This window comes from Anarhichas minor, unplaced genomic scaffold, assembly GCF_050575085.1.
Source record: "Anarhichas minor isolate MPS153535 unplaced genomic scaffold, ASM5057508v1 ptg000040l, whole genome shotgun sequence".
Lineage (NCBI taxonomy): Eukaryota > Metazoa > Chordata > Actinopteri > Perciformes > Anarhichadidae > Anarhichas > Anarhichas minor.
The window spans coordinates 15,903,018-15,921,539 of record NW_027466486.1 but is presented as its reverse complement, the minus strand read 5'-3'; the positions used below and the strand labels follow the sequence as shown (position 1 = coordinate 15,921,539).

General features: G+C 42.2%; 1 protein-coding gene across 2 annotated transcripts in view; it reads left to right on the top strand.

Annotated features, from left to right (window-relative positions):
* Window positions 1-11,627: 11,627 nt before the first annotated feature.
* Window positions 11,628-18,522, top strand: part of bcl11ba (BCL11 transcription factor B a) — a 40,876-nt gene continuing 33,981 nt past the window's right edge. Inside the window, exons 1-2 of one of the 2 annotated variants that reach the window (XM_076108504.1) lie at window positions 11,628-11,764; window positions 15,054-15,077. In XM_076108504.1, the coding sequence (XP_075964619.1) occupies window positions 11,710-11,764; window positions 15,054-15,077 (79 nt within the window). In that variant the 5' untranslated portion in view covers window positions 11,628-11,709. The remainder of the gene's footprint in view (window positions 11,765-15,053; window positions 15,078-18,522) is intronic. The other variant, XM_076108503.1, reaches the window with a different exon arrangement.

Below are 18,522 nucleotides of genomic sequence, written 5' to 3'. Positions count from 1 at the left end.
GTGTTAATGGAGGATAGCTCTCACTCATCGGGGCGACCTTATGACAGCGTTATGGGCAGTAACCGCCATACGAGTCTGCATTCCCGCAAAAGCCTGCTGCAGAGCGGCGGCGATTAGCTACCAGTAGGACATGAACTCTGAGGGATGGAGGAGAAATAAACGAGGAGGGCCAACAGTTTCAAAGGGAGGGACTCGCATGCACACCATGCACGGCACGGCTACCAAAATAAAGCACAGAACATCTGGGATTACAACACACACAGAGGAAGTGTGACTTCCTTCTTTACTCAGGTACTGTATCTTTACATAGCAGGTGCAACGTAAAACTGTGATCACGTCTGTCCGGGTTGAATTGATCACTAGCAGATGGTTATTAATTCATCTGGAGATTACCATTTAATTGACATTTGTATATTTGTTACTTGACTTTTAAGTACTCAAACAGACAGCTTTGCTATTTACTGAGTTTTATTGACTGTTTAAAAAGCCTACAGCTGTTTCAAAGGTGGATTCCGCTTTTTCATTGGCGGCTTCAACCACAGGTGCTTCCCCCGTGCACATTTGTTTTCTCTTTCCATCACTCGCAGCTCTTTCTCCTAGTTTCTTTTGTTTCTTTCTCCTTGTTTGTAAGCTGTAGGAAAAGACCCCAAATGAACACTGTAAGCACACTACTTGATTACTATAAGCAAAATATTTAAACAGCATTTGTATAGCAATGATTCTGAAGCTTTTTTTTACACTTAACCTTTATTTCCATATGCTGTCATATAGAAGTGAACATACAGACATGATACAGAGATCACAAAACATCACAAGACATCGCAGACATAGGCACCACTTTATCCTGATCCCTCTACTGAGATTATGGAGAAGTTGTTTCTTTAATCAGTCTTGGTAACTATTATTTCCAACATCAGTCCTTTAATTGGATTTTGGCTGTTATACCTCCCATCAAATATATGCTTTCAACCTTTCCCTCCTTTGCTGGACCGGTGGCTTTCTCCCTAACACTGTAATCATCTTCAACAACAAAATGTGATTGGTTGTTGGTGTCTCTAGGCTGTGGTGTGTCACTAGACGGCTGGCTCAGGAAGCAGATCTCCTCCTCAATGTGTCTCCAATATTGATACAATTTGGTTATGGTCGCCAGTCCTCCCACATTCTCTACAGCTTCTGAAGTGTTGCTGTATCTCGCTAACATAAGAGGAGTCTTAAATATTCTCATTGTAGTTTGTCATTCAAACTCTCTCCAGGTAGGGCTGATTGTTAGCTTGTGACCATCAGGGCACGTTTTTTCCCCACTTCCCATTTCATCAGTGATACTAATATTCATTTCTAATACTATTTCTGTTTTGTTTCCCTAGTGCTCTCTTGAAGCCTTTTGTAGAAGTGGGCTATCAGGTTCCTTTTTATATCTCCCTCCATCGTCATCATAAAGATCTTCTAGATAGTAGTTTAAATATCTGCTCCCAGTCTGCACGTGTCTGTACATAGTGTCACGTTTCCAGAAATCTAAAGACATCCATTGACAAGCCAAATGATTTATCAAGATGTTCATATGATTTCAAAGTTTCACTCATCCACAATAGTTTGCCCTTTATCGGCCCATTTTCTGAAGCCGCTGTCTATTCTATAGGAATTCTAGAATAGCTGCTATTTTGAATGCTCTGGATATATAATTAAAAAGGGTTAGTTGTTTTCTTATAACTAACCAAGTGTTCATTGTTAATTTAATCCATTCATTAGAGAAATACTGGGGCATGAAATTTGCTCTCTACTCACCTACCGAATTTCCCTATTATTTGCTGCTATACTTCCATGCTTTTGATGTTGGGCAAATTAAGGCCCGCTTTTTGCTTTGGTAGTTAAAAAGTGTATTTTGCCACGAGTCAATTTATCAAGACCTTTAAATGTTATCAGCAAATATTGGAATAGAAAAAGCAGTCTGGGCCAAACATTAATTTGGATAATTTCAATGTATCACTTAGTGATGAGAGGACTTTATCTTCTTCAGTAACGCTCCATAGTTGGCTTGCCATAAGCTTTTGATCCATGTATATGGTTGATCCCTTTAACCATGATCACTATAAGCCGTTTCCGCTGCTTGCATCTATATTAATGTTGTGAATGTTGTAAATATAGTTCCTATTAAAGACTAGATTAAGCTCCTCTGCTCTCATTTTTAAGATCATGACACTTGTCCTCCAAAAGTCATGGCATGTTTGAGGTGAGGAGACAGCTGAGGGGAATCATTTTGATCACTACTCAGTTTTCCTGGAGCTGATTCACGTTTTCTTCACTAAACAGAAACATTACAACAGATTTCACTCTATCATAGCCAACAGTTTCACCTACTGAACAACCTACTCGCATGCCGGCATGTCGGTTTGTCCAAGTGAAAGAAAATGATCAAATCCTCCGACATGCACTCCCAACGCTCACTCCCAGTATGCACTGAGAGAGAGACAGCGAGAGAGGAAGCTTTCTTGATTTTATGAATTGTACCTTTTTCTTTTTTATGTCATTATTACTTGACACTCTGGCAATCTTGTTTTTGTTACACTAATGCCACTAAAGCAAGTTGCATTGAAAATTGAGAGGGAGAGAAAAGGGGGAGAGAGAGAGAGAGAAAGAGCGGGAGAATTGATGGATGGGCTTGGCTCAGGAGTCAGTCGCGGTTCAGCCTGATAACAGCTGAACCAGTGAATGTCTGTGTGTGTGTGTGTGTGTGTGTGTGTGTGTGTGTGTGAGAGTGTGTTTTCCAACATTTTGACATATCCTTTTTTCAGCATTGATTACTTCAGCTCTTATTCATGGCTGTGTGCCTCACCTTGACTTCATCTCACTGGTGAGTGTTAAACTACGTGCTTTGCTCAATTACTGACAAATTAATGCCATCATGTTATGCATTATTTTACAAAATTGAACCCAAAATCTTGCAGTGCAGGTGCAAGGGTTTAAACTGTGCTGCTTTCCTCACCTAAACAGATTCTAAAGGGTATTTCATTTCAGTTATCTCCTGAAAATCTGTCAACTTTGTGAGATTGTGCTTCTTTTTTGCTCCAACATGATCTACTGACTCAAAACAACAAGCTCGTATGAGTTTACATATTGAGTTTGTGCCTGTTCATAGCCTGCAATAACACTTTGACAGCCAAAATCATATCCTGCTATCATCTTTCATCAATCAACCTCATTAAGCCTCCTCTCTCAGAAAATGGGAGGAGACTTGTTTGTGTGATGTGGCCCTGAACAGTCAGTGTGTTAATGTTTGTTTTTTTTCCTCAAAAGGAGAAAGTGTGGGGTGAGACAGCCAAAAGTCATGTCAGCAATGGAACAGAAAAAGAACATGAGAGCTTCTTTAAAACAAAAGCGTGGACTTGGCTCACCACCTCTGGGTTTAGGATGAACGTCTGAGGAAGGAGCTAATTGTGGGGAATACAGAGCTTGGCAGCGCTGGGTTCCTCTTTCAGATGCCAACGTTTGCATGTGTGTTTGTGTGTGTGTTCTGGGCCGTGCATTCCCTCACTCGTTTGTTTGCTCACTCTCCCCATTCCTCCAGGGACTCTGATGGAAGTAGGCCTGCTGTCCGGCTGCCAAGCTAACCTGATTTAGTTATACTTGGCTGCCATTTTTCTTTGACACAACAATTGTGTTTGGTCTGGTGGCCGGTGGCCGGTCGTCCTCGGGCTCATAAACTGGTCCAGGTGGACAACCTACTTCAGATCTGGTTTAGCCTGCAGCAACACAGCGCTGCCTATCACAGGGCTCCTCAGTGTTCCAGCTGTGTGTTTTGAAGGGGTGGACTTCTATGTGTCTGATGTAGCTTCCAATTCAATCTTCACATTCCTGCTGTTATTAATGTCAGAAACATACCAATGTACAGTATGTTTTTAGCTTCTGGAGTTGCTTTATAATTGTTGTATTAGGGTATATATTTTGTTATATCACTGACCTGGCTGCAGCATCATCCTCCTTGATACCAATACTTTTTGCCGATACCAATTTATTTCTATCGCATACTAATTTCTCTGTACTTATGGCCAATGCTTACTCTGATTTAGGAAGAATTCTCAAATGGTTCCTACAAACAAATTATCTCTCAATGTCAAAAAAATCGAATTTTATCATGTTTATATCAAAAGACAACAAATACTGTAAATCAAACTCCTGTCTCTTTATTGGAAATAACCCAATAATCAAGTCTCATCGACTAGTTTCCTTGGAGTCCTAACTGATGATTCTCTCAGCTGGAAGAGTCATAAAATATCTAAATTTAGTGGCATCCTTGGTTAAGTTTGGTGAATCAAAAGTGTTTCTTAACTCTTTATTGTAGCTTGATTTATCCTTACCTCATATACTGCAATATCATTTGTGGAGCCATCCCTCTCACCTCCGTTAGCTTTATGTTATACAAAAAAGGTTTTGCAGAACTGCCACATTTAGCGGCAGGGCTGAACTCTTAGCCCCTCTCTTGAATCAGCTCAATATCCTATCAATTTATAAATATATATATATATAATATATATCAAACTTATACCTTCATTCATAACATTTTGTATCAGCCTACTTTGCTTGCGATGCCATGGAACGTATTTTTCCAGCCAAATTGTGATGTACATAACTACAATACGAGACCTCCCTATGTTTTGCACTGGGCGCTGTAAATTCTCTATTAGAAATAAGGACACACACACACACACACACACACACACACACACACACACACACACACACACTTACATTTTAGCTTTTTGATTGCATGTTTGCATTGTTTGTTTACTGTTTGTTGATTATAAGACTTTTGTACTTAATGCTCAAGATGTTTACTGAGGTGCGACTCCTCCTATAAGCCTTGACAGCTTTTTAACATCTCACCTGGACAATTAGCTTCTTTTCTCTTTTTGTTGTGTTTCTGCCGCTTTGTTTTACTGTTGACAACTAAATCTCAAATCGCAATGTGTTAAACTTGGTTTGTTAGGTTTATGATGTGAGTCAAATGAAAATGACTTGAGGTGGCTTTTTAAGCATTAATTAATCCTGAAAAAAAGCCATACTGATATATTACACCCTTATAAAGTTGCTTTGGCTAATGTGCCAGCAAACCGTTGCAAATATACACAGCTGGCAGACGCAGAGCAACATTAGCGTTCACTTGGAGGCATCCGTCTTTCTGATGAATGTAAGTCCAATACTCACCCTCCTATTAGCTCTGGTTTGGTCTCTGTCTCTTTAGCTGCTAGCTAGTTGCTAACTTTGTATTGATTAGAGCAGTGTTACCGATACGTTTAGACCTTGAGCCTTATTTGGTAAATAGTGTTTTCAGGCTCTATAATCAGACATGAGTTTGTAGTTGTCTACAGTGTCTTTGACCTGTATTGCTGTTAGTCTTTACTCTTCCTTCTGTTTTAACTTCCCAAACATAATGTTCTGTTTGCTTTTTATCAAATTTCCACTGAATTTGTTTTGTATGTAGTCTAGTAATGGAAAATGAAAATAAGAAGTCTCAACTGTTTTAAGTGTAGATATATTCTATGACTCACTTTTTCACTGCAAAGATACAGCCTGATCTCTCAAACATATGTGAAATGACCACGACCTCTTAACAGCTTATAAGGCGGTATTCAAATTACGAATGCCCAGCTTCAACAGACATACGTGTTAGTCTGCATACGGAGGATGTCAGGGTGAATAGAATAGTCGAATTAGGGACTTTCACCCAGGAGGCTGGTGTTTGTGTCCTGTATGAAAAGTCCATGTTGACTTATATTAAATGACACGCTATGTAAGAAGTTATGTAACAACCCCACTCATAGTCTTTTCTTTCCTAACCCTATAGCCAAGTGGTTTGGTTGCTTAAACCTCAATTGTGTAATGTGTTAAATTGAACACGTAATGTAATGTTAAGAGGTCGTGGTCATTTCACATATTTCTGTGAGATCACGTTGCAGACTGGTTTGGCTTATAAAGATTGTACAATATTCAAAATTCAAGTTTGCTTCCTTTGCTTATACAAATGTTTTTAGATTTGATGTCTTGAGAACAAACTCATGACCTGTTTCACTGATCTTTTTTTCCTCACAATTTAAGTCTCAAAACACTTTTTTACAGCCTTATAGGCTAAAACCATTTTGTGAGTGTGGCTCCTGGTTTCTCTCAGAACATAAGAACTAGCATGGAGGTATTACAGGGCTGGTCTGCTCATCTACAGCCTCTAATTGAAGGCAAAGCTAATTAGGACGTTACACATTGAGTTGAGAACGCATCCTCTTTTCTTGTTTCCACTCTCTGCCTTATTAGGCCCTGAATAATGACCAACATATATATTAACCACTGCTCTAATTGCGGTGGAATTAATTATTCTGAAAATAAATCTCTTTGAAAAGAGAGGAGGAAGGAGAAAAGAGAGTGTGAGAGAGTAAAAGGTCCTGAAGTGAGAGTGCACACATGTTTGTGTGTGAGAGTGTGTGTGTTGGTAATGAGAGCTCAGTGCTACTGCTAACTTGCTCTAAATAAATCTATGATTAGCATTTCCCCTTTAAAAGGAATAATTTCAACTTTGATATCCATAATTGTGCTTAAGGGCTTCTGCATTTCTCCGCTAGCCCTCAAACGCTCGCTCTTCAACCCATGCAGAGACTATCACAGCAGCGCTTTATTCACTTAACACTTCATTTAGAACCTGTAATAATGAGCCTCACTGAATACCATTTATAATAAACCATTGCAAGCCCCAAAGAGAAGCATATACCAGATCTGTAAAGTGCTGAAATCACCCTGTAGGCTTTTCAGCATGCAACAGTGTGTGCAGATAACACACAGCAGAGCAGACACTGGGAGTGATCAATCCTCTGTAACACTTTCAAACAGGCTCGGACACCCAGAATAGAAAAGTCTGCTAATCCAATACTCTGCATACACACACACACACACACATAATGAAAAGAGGCACACACACACACACACACACACACGCACACTCACACTCGAGCTCACTCCCGGTGAAAGTGAGGGGCTTGTTCTTTGCATGTGGCAGTGGCTAACCAATAGAGGGTGGTGTTGCATTGCAGGTCTGAGTACAGAGGGTCATCATACTCAACTGGGAGCGAGCGCAGAGCTCATCACATCAACACCTGCCTTTCTAATCTGGTTTTCATTACTGATGACGGGATAAAAAAAGAAAATCACCCTTTTAATGGCTTATGCTGACATTAAGACTTGATGGTTGCTGTTAAAGAGGACTTGTCAGCTGCTCATTGATACACAGGACCTGGTAACGCTTTCTTTAACTTGGATGCATCTTAAAACAGCAGCTAAACACTGCAGTGTTTTAAAGTTTAAATACATTTCACATGTGATTCTGTTTGAAACATACTTTGACGTGGGGCAGAAATCTTCTTCGTTTACCATAAGGTCCATTCTGGAGCTTTCCGCCCGATCACATGATCTTCATTTGCTGCTAAATCCTGTTTTCAAGGTCAAAAATGAGCTTTGATAAGAAAAGCTTTAACACTCCACCTGCTGATGAACATCATTTGATATGATCAAAAGCCATGAAAGAGAAACTAAATGGACCCCGAGGTGCTATTACTTAACCTTTTTACCTCAGCTAATTTTCTTCATGATTTGACAAAAAAACAAATACTTGCTTCATTTTCAGGAGATACCAACTGCATTTTACATACTTCATCAGCACATGGGATTTGCTAAATTTTACAGATAAAAGCAGCTCGATTAAAAGGGCATTCATCAGATGCATCTCTCCCCAGAATACTAGTTACTAGCTGACAGCCAGGCCTTCGCTATGTGTAAAAATAGACTAAATGTAGCTTTCCCATCATAGCTTTTCTTTAATGTAGAGAACTCAATGTGCTGATTTGTTCCTCCCCACACCCGGCTTTATCTCCCAGAATGCATCTGAACACATAAACATCAATATTAGCAGTTTAGTGGTGAACAGTTGTTGGGAAAGTGATCTTAAAACTCTAAAGGACACCTCCACGTCCCTCTAATTAAAACTTAACCGCCCAACCGAGGCGATGTGAGATAGGAGGGGGGAGAAAAAAAGGCTTATTTAGCATTAACATAAAAACAAACAGCCGCATATATATATGCAAATGAAGGAAGGGCAAAAGCAGGATGCCGGGAGCCATCCGCCATAACTCACACTGATGGCCTTTAAGTGAGAAATCGCCTTCGAAAAAAATGTCCAATAAGAAAGTGGGAATGATGCACCTGTCGCCCATCTGACTAATGAGCCAATCAGGTTGCAAGGACAAGGAGCACATCCGGGTAGTGATGTTGGCCTGGAGTGTCACTTGGCACAGAATGCACTCATGACAGTGAGGATTTAAGAGCCTGCGATGATATGAAAACGGTCCAAAAAGGCAACATAACATCTTAAAAACAGTAAAGCTGCAATAAGAAATGATTTACAAGTTGTAACATAAGCAGGAATCCAACCAGAAACAGTGCGATCCTGAACATGAGTGTGTCGAGGCAATCCTGAATGTGTGTGTGGATTGAATATGAGCGACAATGAAGACAGCTTCTTCTTCTCTCCCGTCGTCCGTCCACCAAGCCGCTCAAAAGCAGCTTTAATCCCATATCTTCATGAAAAAACAAACAAACACTGGCACTGAGTTGTGCCTTAAAAATGACAATGATTTACATTTCAACATAATGCTCTCTGTCGGCTGTTATTGTGACAAAGTGCTGCATGTATCGCTCCCAAATGAAAGTGGGTGTTCTGTTGTGCGTGCGACAAAGACATTTGGACGAACCTGCCATCCTCTCCTTTTTCTTGTAAATGAGCATGGGAAATCTATTTATGTCCTCCTACAGTATACTGCTGAAATAAGGAGAGGCTTTTGGCTTATTGGGAGATGAGCCCCCGTGAAGATATATAGAAAGAAAGAGAGAAGAAGAAGGACGGAGGAGAGAAGCGGGCAATACTCGAGGCGATGCAGGAAAAGCAGCGAGAAGTCCAAACACAAAGCCGGGCGAATGAGGGATGGGGAAAAGCGTTCTCTGCGGATGATCTGCCGCTCTGACAACACCTGGCCCAGGAACAAACTAGAGGCTTGTCTAGATGCGAGGTAGAGTGGGATAAAAAAAAAAAAAACCCTGAGGCCTGTACCCCCCCCCCCCCCCCCCCCCCTTTCTTCTGTAAGCCATGGGGTTGTGGATAGAGATGGAGCGACAAAGTTGAGACGCAGACATGCAGATGAAGAAGGAAAAAAAAAAAACAAGGAGTGTTTTTGGAATGTGATAGCAGCTAATCCAGCTCAGATGCTGCGCTGTAGGGATGAAGGGGCTGGCAGCAGTTTCTAGTCAAGGCTGACTGGCCACTAGTTCACACCTCTGCTTTAAAAAAACTCTGATGTTCCTCTAATCTAAATCTGAGCTAGGTAGAGTTTCATCATAGAGATGCCACTGTTCAGCAAATGCAACTTAGACATTCACTCTCACCCACTTTCTGTCTGCACACGTACATACACACACACTCTAAAACACCAAATTTTACTTTTGCTTTCGACTCTCCTCCCCTCCCAAAGGGACGTGTGAGGAGGAACATCTCTGTATCTGCCTCTCTTCAGTGTGTGCAGCTGCAGAGGCAGCCAGCATGCAGAGACGCTGCTTTCTGCCACCAAACCTGTTATCCATCATCAGCATGCATCCACCAACTAACACATGCACGCTTACTGTAAAGGCATGCGCGCACACACACACACACACACACACACACACACACACACACACACACACACACACTGTGCCAACCAGTAGACTATAGCTTCAGCACCTACGGTTGATGGTGTTGATAGCAGAGTTTTCTCTTGTGCTCTGTTTTAATTCTCATTTAATTTTGAAACCCTCTCGATGACAAATCTTTCTAATAGTGATCACTGTTCATCCTAATTCATTTGTATCATCTTCCACTCTCCCTGAGGTCACCATAAGGTCACAAAGCTGACCTATTAAAAACACAACACCTAAATTGTTTATTCTTTTCTGATATTGATACCACTTTCTAATAAATAAGATAAAACAAACCGTGTCTGTTCATAAACTGCAAGCTCCTTAATGTTCAATGATTTGGATATGAAGGAATATGGGTGGAATGTGTGTATGTGATCCATAAATTGGTGCGCATATCTAGGCCACCACGACGCATCAGTGAGAATATGTGGTATGATAACACCGCCAGCTATATGAATGATCAGCATACATCCCTACAGTTGGCTATAGTAAACTTGTTAAAAAATGTGGATCTGATCAGTTGGTCAATCAAAATAATAAAATAATGTATGAATATTTATGTTTCAGGCATTTCAATAACAACATGAGTAAATTAATTATTAAAGATTGTATTATACGACGGGCCTTTATTGTGGTAAAGGTGTGTGCACGCACATGGAACTAAGTGGTTTAAAAGGGTCAAATGTTAATTAAATGTTGAGTTTAAACAATATTTAATAATCAGATAATTTTATGAACGCTATCCAGCAAAAGGGGAAAGTGTGTAATGATCGGCGCATAATTGCACACTTCAAGCCTGCGCGCATTTAAAAATGTGAATGCAGGCTCGTGCAAAGTGTCCAGCATCCTGTAGATGAGGTACGGAAGCCCCTCAGGTCACAGTTTAACAGAAATAAATGCCATTCTAATAGTGATGGGACACCGGAGGAGATGACTTGAGCGGCTCTGACCACTGCTGCCGTGCGCGCCACTCGCCCGAGTGTGTGCGAGGGTGTGAGAGCAATGTGTGTGTGTGTGTGTGTGTGTGTGTGTGTGTGTTCGTGTGTGTGTGAAAGCCACCACTAGTCGCCCCCAGTGCTCTTCAGTCTCCACTCTCCCTTCTCACCACAGACTGAACGTCACGTCCGCACTTGAACTTGAGTTTTCTCCCATTGTAGAAGCCAGAGAGCCGCACAGAGCCGCACAGAGCCGCACACAGCCCGGGGATGCGGGACACTGCAGCTAGCACAAAGAGAAAAGAGGGTGGCAGTCTGTCCTCAAACCAGCACTGGGCTTTGACTTAAAGAGTTAAAGTCTAACCCGCCCGCCTGGCTGGCGCTGCCAGTGCAGCAGAAGAAGTGCCCACCACTTAGCGACACCCAGAGAAGTACCGAGAAGGAAATTGGATTCCTATTTTACACACTTTTAGACGTGAATTTGCGTCATTTCACCTGCTTTCTCCGGACAGGGACGCGCTGTGTCCAGGGTGGCCGGAGAGTGGACACAGATAGTGACTGTCCATCAGGAGGTGACCGCCGACCTCCCGCGTCTTGCCGCGTCTCTCCTCCACTCCACTCCAACACACTCCGTCCTTTTTCCGCTCTTTTCTGACAGATGGTGTGAACGCGTCGGAAGGTAGAGCCGGACTACCCCCTCCCTCACCACCAGAAGGAAGGCGCGCCACCACTTTGGCACTGAACTCCGACCGACCACCCGGCCGACCAGCGCTGCGCCACGGCCGGTCACCGCAGAGCGGAGGAGCCGCTGCTCGCTGGAGGGAGATCCATCGCGCAGGGGTCAATTCAAAGGGCCACATTTGGGGCCAGTGCAGAGTGGTCAGTTTGGAGTGGCCAGCGAGCAGACGGTTTTTGGGGCCAGTTTGTGGCCGGTATACACGAGCAGCAGGAGGAGGAGAGTCGACCCTTCCAGCGCCGCTCTCCGGGCAATGCTAGTGTAAATGCCAGGGCGATGTCCCGACGCAAGCAGGGGAACCCGCAGCACCTGTCCCAGAGAGAAATAACACGTAAGTATCCTTACAAAAATTCACATGTCCGCAGCACAGAGTCAGGGTCTCCTTTCTCCTCTCCGCTGTCATTCTGAGAAGTTGAGTGGATTTTTTTTTACCCTGCTGCGTAAAAAATAACATTTTCTGACTTGGAGCAGAAAGTTTGTCAAAGTGCGTCCTGGAGGCCAGTTCTGTCCTCTCATGGTTTACTGGCGAAATTAGATAAAGGCCCTAATTTACTTAACAGATTATTAGTGTCTATAAATAGCCTGCTATTATTAGATCACATTTACACATCGAGCAGAAAGGGAGGAAAAGTCTGTGGTTGCGTGTTGGATTTCTCCCGTGAAAGGACCGGAGAGTCGGAGACCCGTCCTAAGTTAAAAGAGAGATGACTTCTTTATCATTCCGCCTTTAGTTTCTATTGAATTATAATCAGCGCTGTCATCAAGGAGAAAATAACTTTTCATTTTCAACCGGGAACAAAAATATAATTCCATCTCCATAAATTTAAATCAGAAATAAAATACTTTTTTACGCACTTTCATAAGCAGATATCGTCCCCGTCCCCCCGATGAGCATATTAAACACCAGCTCCGTTTAGATATGTCCATATTAGATGAACACACACAGATAAGTCAGTTATGTTTTCGAGTGTTTAATTCTAACAAATTATTTTCATCTTTCGCTTCCAGAAAACGGCCAATAATTTATTTGAACATAACAGCCAACCACTAAACTTAATTATTGTGCCATGCTGCCGTACAGGAAAATGATGAAATGTAATAAATCAAACCGATGATATTCTCCTCGCACTTTAACGAAGCCACGGAGAGCCTCAGGTTCAACACGTCGAGTTGATTCTCTATCTCTGCAGGTCATTGAATCTTTGATGGACACATTACTGCCTCGTGCCACAGTCTCTGTATTCACTGGAATTAGTTGGTCCCGTTCGATGTTTTTTTCACGCTGCGTGGCTGCAAAGCTTCCACTTTGTAATATTAATGCTCGGTTTGGATTATTTAATACCCTGCACGCCTTGACAGCGAAACATTCCAGGGTTTGCCCACAAGCACTGCTATGCAGAGTGCAGTAAGTGACGGCATTTACGGGCAAAATACGTTTAACTGAAGTAGTTATTATAAGTAATTAAGGAGTATTAATATGACATTAAAGGCGTTTATTGTTGGAAATGAAAGGGTGTCAGAAAAGAAATTAGATATTTTAGAATGAGAGAACTAACTTTTTTTTATGTCATGTGTCAAACCTAAATTACGCAAATGATTCAAAGAGGAAACGCATCGCTCGTCCTCCTTATTTAACGCAAACATTCCATCTTTTGGCGCTGGCATTTGTGCAGCAAAACTTCTCAGCTGTGAAATATTTGTTCTGGCCTCAGATCAGTTTTTCAGCTGCAGATGTGGCTGCTGTGTCCTGACAGGAGCAGCAGACCTTCATGCAGGACTCTTTTAATTGCTAAAAGAAGTTAAAGTGAAAGTAAACAGCAGTAAGGGACGCTTAGTGAGACAAAGTCATTGATTTACAAGATGTGCAGTAATGAGTCTAAATCACAGAGGAGGAAATGTTGAGTGAGCACTTTTTAAATGCTGCTCAACATCAGGTTAACTTTGGTGAACATTGCTACTCTCTCTTGACTTGTCTCGTGTGAAGCCTGCCGGATCAGATCACTTTCACGACAGTGGATCAGTGTGCACTTCTGTGGCACAGTGCGTATAATGTAACACCCATATTTACAGGAGAGACTCAGCACACTGAGCGTCCTCACCTATAGGTCTTGGGCCTGGCTGTGTGGTTCACTCCGCTGCTGTGAGGCCTGGCTTCATGGCGCTGCACTAACTCCCTCGCTCGTTACACAGAGGCACACAACCTAAAGACAATGCGTGTGGCTTACATGCCAGATCATCTCCTGACAAGTGCAGATGTGATTGCTTAACATAGCTACGACTTGTGTGAGGCAGAACCGCAGCGTGTACTCGGCTACCTTGAGAAATGGGTCACATTGTGCACGCTGCAAAGAGCCCACTTCATATTAGAACAGATAAACAGACGATTGGACAGACAGGTAACAGGTTCACGAGATGTGGAGAGACGAGAGAGCGCGAAGATGGAGGCTAAATCAGCTTCCTGTTTGTATTGCAAGCTGTTTTCAGCTCACTGTGTGTGTGTGTGTGTGCTCATGGGTGTGTGTGAAGTGTAAAATGCAGTAGTTGTGTCCACAGAGCAGGTCTGACCTGTCTGTGTGTCTGATTTATCACCATTCAGGCTGCAGCACGGTTCTTTACATTCCATAATTTATGTGTAAGAGATGCTCGCCAATTTAGTATGCTTGAGTACATGCACACACACACCTATACAGACACACGCGCACACACAATGCATACAGTGTGTGTGTATGTAGGCTCGCATGGACATCAACCCACACACACAGATGCAAATCCCCTCACAAAAATCCTCATAATTCCTCTCAAGCTGTCAGGTCATAAAATCCGACCTGTGTTTTAATCGGAACACTTTTTTTATTTGGATTTCACAAAATGATGCATCACAGTCCAAAATATGACATTGTGTATTAATTAAAGGCTCTCCAAGAAGGAAGGACGGAGGAGGAAGAGTTCCTCCACCTTGTTTGTCTTATGGTAGCAATACGAATTGTTTAAAAATGGTGAGACAGATTTCTTGTAGGTTAAATCGCTGATTTTTAAATGCACTTTGGCAAGGCCTCAGTTGTCGTGCAACATAAAATATACGGGATATTGAAGCCCCATTTTGCACACTTCCCTGTTGCCTCAAAGCTTAAAATGATTCTCTTATTCACCGTCTTCTCTTTATGTTCATCTTTGTGGTGTGAACAGATTAAGAAACGAGAGGTGAATCTGTGGAGATCTATATATTGTTGTTGCCCAGGCAGATTTGGTGTGGGTTTTGGCATCGCCACATCGAGACAGTTTACACCCGAAGGTGCAGACGTGCCGTCTGCTTCTCATTCACTGCAAATAACCCCAGCTTTCCTCCGAGAGGCTGATTTAGTGTGAAGAGACGCAAACAGGACGAGAGCTCCCATTGTAGCCGCAAACACGCACACACACACACAGACACACACACACACACACACACACACACACACACACACACACACACACACACAGACATTTGCACACACACATGAGGAGAGAGAGAGCTGCGTGTAATTGCAATCGCCCACTTGAGATGCATGTTTCCCTTTGGCTTGTCAAATAGCCGTGCACCCTGCTGGGGCTAAGTCTTTGTCATTGAGACAGAGCGAGAGAGAGAGAGAACCTAGTAACTCCTAACTTCTTCATAAACGAGTCTTATTAAGTGTTGCAGCTGATTGTAATGAATACATAATGATATGCCTAATAGTCATTTCATACATTATTTTTAATAAATGTCCTCTATAGTTGTAGAGACTGCATTGCCTTCAGAGGGTCGGTTCACTGAAATGAACAAAACATATTGTCTTGTTGTCGACAGCTTTCGTGGCAACTTCAGGAATAGTCCCAATAAAAACAATTGACACGTGTGTGTATTATACAGAATAACCAGCACATGGTTTCTAGAAAGACACATTGTTACTGAAATATTAAATGTATTTTTTTTAATGCCATGGGCACCACAAATACAATTTTATTCACCACGGTAGGTAAGTGAGAAAATATGTTTGTTTTATGGTCATTTGGATGACATGGTCCTTTAGATGCCCGTTGTTGTTATTTCTGGTTTTGAGAAGAACAAAACAAATCAATTTTTGTACATGCAACATAAAAAGTGTGACTTTTTAGAGCGTGTGTGTTTGTAAATGAGTGTGCACCTGACGAGGGTTTCCAGTTCCCAAAGAGCATACCTTAACTCATTTTGTTCATCAGCAAGCTGTACACACTCTCCCACTACTGATACCACAGCACACACACACACATCCGCACACACGCACACACGTACACATGCACACCCTGCATAGCCTGCATTCCAGAGTGCTGGTTTGCTCAGCTGAGGCTTGGTGAGCTGTCTGTCTGTCGACGCTCACCATTCAACGCCAACCATCTCCCCCCCTCCCCACACCCGCAAGCACACACACACACACACGCATGAACGCACGCACGCACGCACACACACACACACACACACACACACACACACACACACACACACACACACACACACACACACACACACACACACACTCTCTGTGTCTATGTCTCTCTCTCTCTCTTCCTGCTAGGGGGAGCTCTCAGGCTGTCAGAGCAGCGCTGGCTCTGCCAATGAGAGGAGTAGCTGAGTGCAAACGTGTGTGTGTGTGTGCGTGTGTGTTAATCAGATGACATCAGCGCTGAAAGACCACATTCACCTCTTAACTGTCAACACCTGCACACTGTACCTTACTGTCGCTGCACTCACACTTTTTATTTACACCATGTACTGTAAATTCACAACAGTGGCTGACTAACATCTATAGTATTCAGCACGAGAGTGTGTTTGTGTGTGAACACACCAGAGTGTATTGACATAGTGGGATTCTACCTATTGTAATTGATTGGACTAAATGTTTTTTCAGTTTGTGTGTGTGTATTTAGCTTTATTGCTGTTTAGAGTATTTGTTTCCTAATCAAATAATTATGTCAATTTTGCTGAAGATATCAACTCTTTTGTTTGTTTAATGACATTTTGTAAACTGCTTTGAAAATACCTTTTGTTCTGAACAGCAATGAAAGCACATTAACTCTGCAAAAGACCTGTAGATAAATGAATCTATCACGTACTGTTATTCATTTGTAAATGGTTTATTACTGAGCCAAATCATAAAATATGTTATACTATAGAAAAATGTCATTTCATACTAGGTTTGTTATATTGGGGGTGAAGCACTACACAGTTGCTCTGCTGTTTGGAGCCGTTTGCGCTGCGATTCTGAGGAGCGCTTTATTCCTAACACAGCACCTCTCAGGCGGGTGGCTCTGTGCTCACGCACAGATTCCTCCCTTCTCCAGTCTGAACTCTCTGTATTGTCAAATGTGAGTCCATGAGTAACCCTAACCGTAATTACACCGAAACAAACGTTTAGAATGATTTGCATATTTGCCTCTGATCAGATCCACGTCTGGTTGGCTTGACACGGTAATCCTGACGGACCAGAGCGGTAAACAGGTTTTCCTTTGAAATCAGGTCAAATCCGAAAATAGGCTGTGAGTCATAACGGTGGAACATTTATTCTCAAACATTACTGCATTACATTTTTTAATTACTAGATCACCAAAATGTTCTATTCTAGTAGAATAAATGCTACTGTAGTAGTAGTAGTAGTGACATTTCCTTTACTTTGATAGTTGGCAGTAGAGAGGTGACAGGAAATAAGGTTAAAGCGAGGAGACGACGTGCAACAATGAAGTGGGGATGTTGCGATTACAGGGTTAGCATGCCAACGCCATTCTCCCAGACCAGGTACTTATATTCACCAGAAGGTAACACATTTCAGTAAAAGTTGTGCAGTTACACTTCGCTATTAAAAAAGGCAACACTGCTACATACTGACTAATGGCTCCAAAAATTAACAAGATTAATGAATGACTTTGAATTCTCAACAAGTCAATAATGCTCCAAAAACACTACTCAGTATATCATTTTCAAATCAGTACCGTGGATAGAATGACCATATATATATTGCCCAGCCCTAACTCCTAATATCACCATCATGCAGGATGCATCTGGTACATTGTCTAACTGTGTGTGAGTACACACTCTGCAGTAGTGTGTGCAGTATTACTTCTACCAATGATCAACTCTGGAATCTGCTTTTGTTTGAAGCATTTGGATGATTTCAGCGGCCAATTGGAAACTGGGGAATAACTGTGGTACAGCATTCAAGTTCTAAAAAGTAATGTTTCCCAAAAAAACGAACCTTCAGATCAAAGGTGTTTAGACAGATGAGCTGTGTGTGTGTGTGTGTGTGTGTGTGTGTGTGTGTGTGTGTGCATATGGAGTAACCATATTTGGGTGTGGAGAAATGTGGAGGCGTGGCTATTGCTTAGTGGGCGACTAATCAGTGAAGTGTGTGTCCATGCCGAGAGTGTGCGACTACTCTGATCTGTGTGCGTGAGTGCGCTGTGCAATCTCAGCCACAAGCATTTCATCTTGATTCCAGCCCTTGCATGTGTAGCTGTGTGTGGTTGAGGAAACAGTAAAAAAACAAACCAGTAAATTCTAGTTTTTATAGTTTCCATCAGGTCTTTTTATTCTTAACTGGCAGAACCGTTCTTGTTCTGGGAGAAGATTGCAGGCTTTCATCAGTCAAAATAGGAAAAGATATGATGCTAGTAAAACACGTATACGGGTCATTAAAACAATCTGTTGAAGGGAGGGGAAAACAAATATTTAAGAAGCAGCTTGCAGCTAATATGCTATCTCATTTGTGTCTTTGAATATTGTGAGGGTTGTGTGGAGAGCTTGAAGGAGGTAGATGGATTAACAGCACATTCACAGTGATAGGCGGTGAATAGAGGGAGCCGAACCCCCGGAGACGGTTGCCTGCTCGGAGAAAACTTCTCCTTGACGACAGGAACTCAAAGCAGCGGCGTTTCGGCCTTGACACGAGCCAAACACCATAGTTAGTTTAGCTCCTTGAATACCTGTTGCCCTACTGTTACTGCAGATACTGTAGATGGCGTGTGTTATTTTTGAGCGGTTCATTTTTAGACGTCCCATTTCCTTTGATTTCTTTGTTCGTCTTCCGACTCGGTTAACTG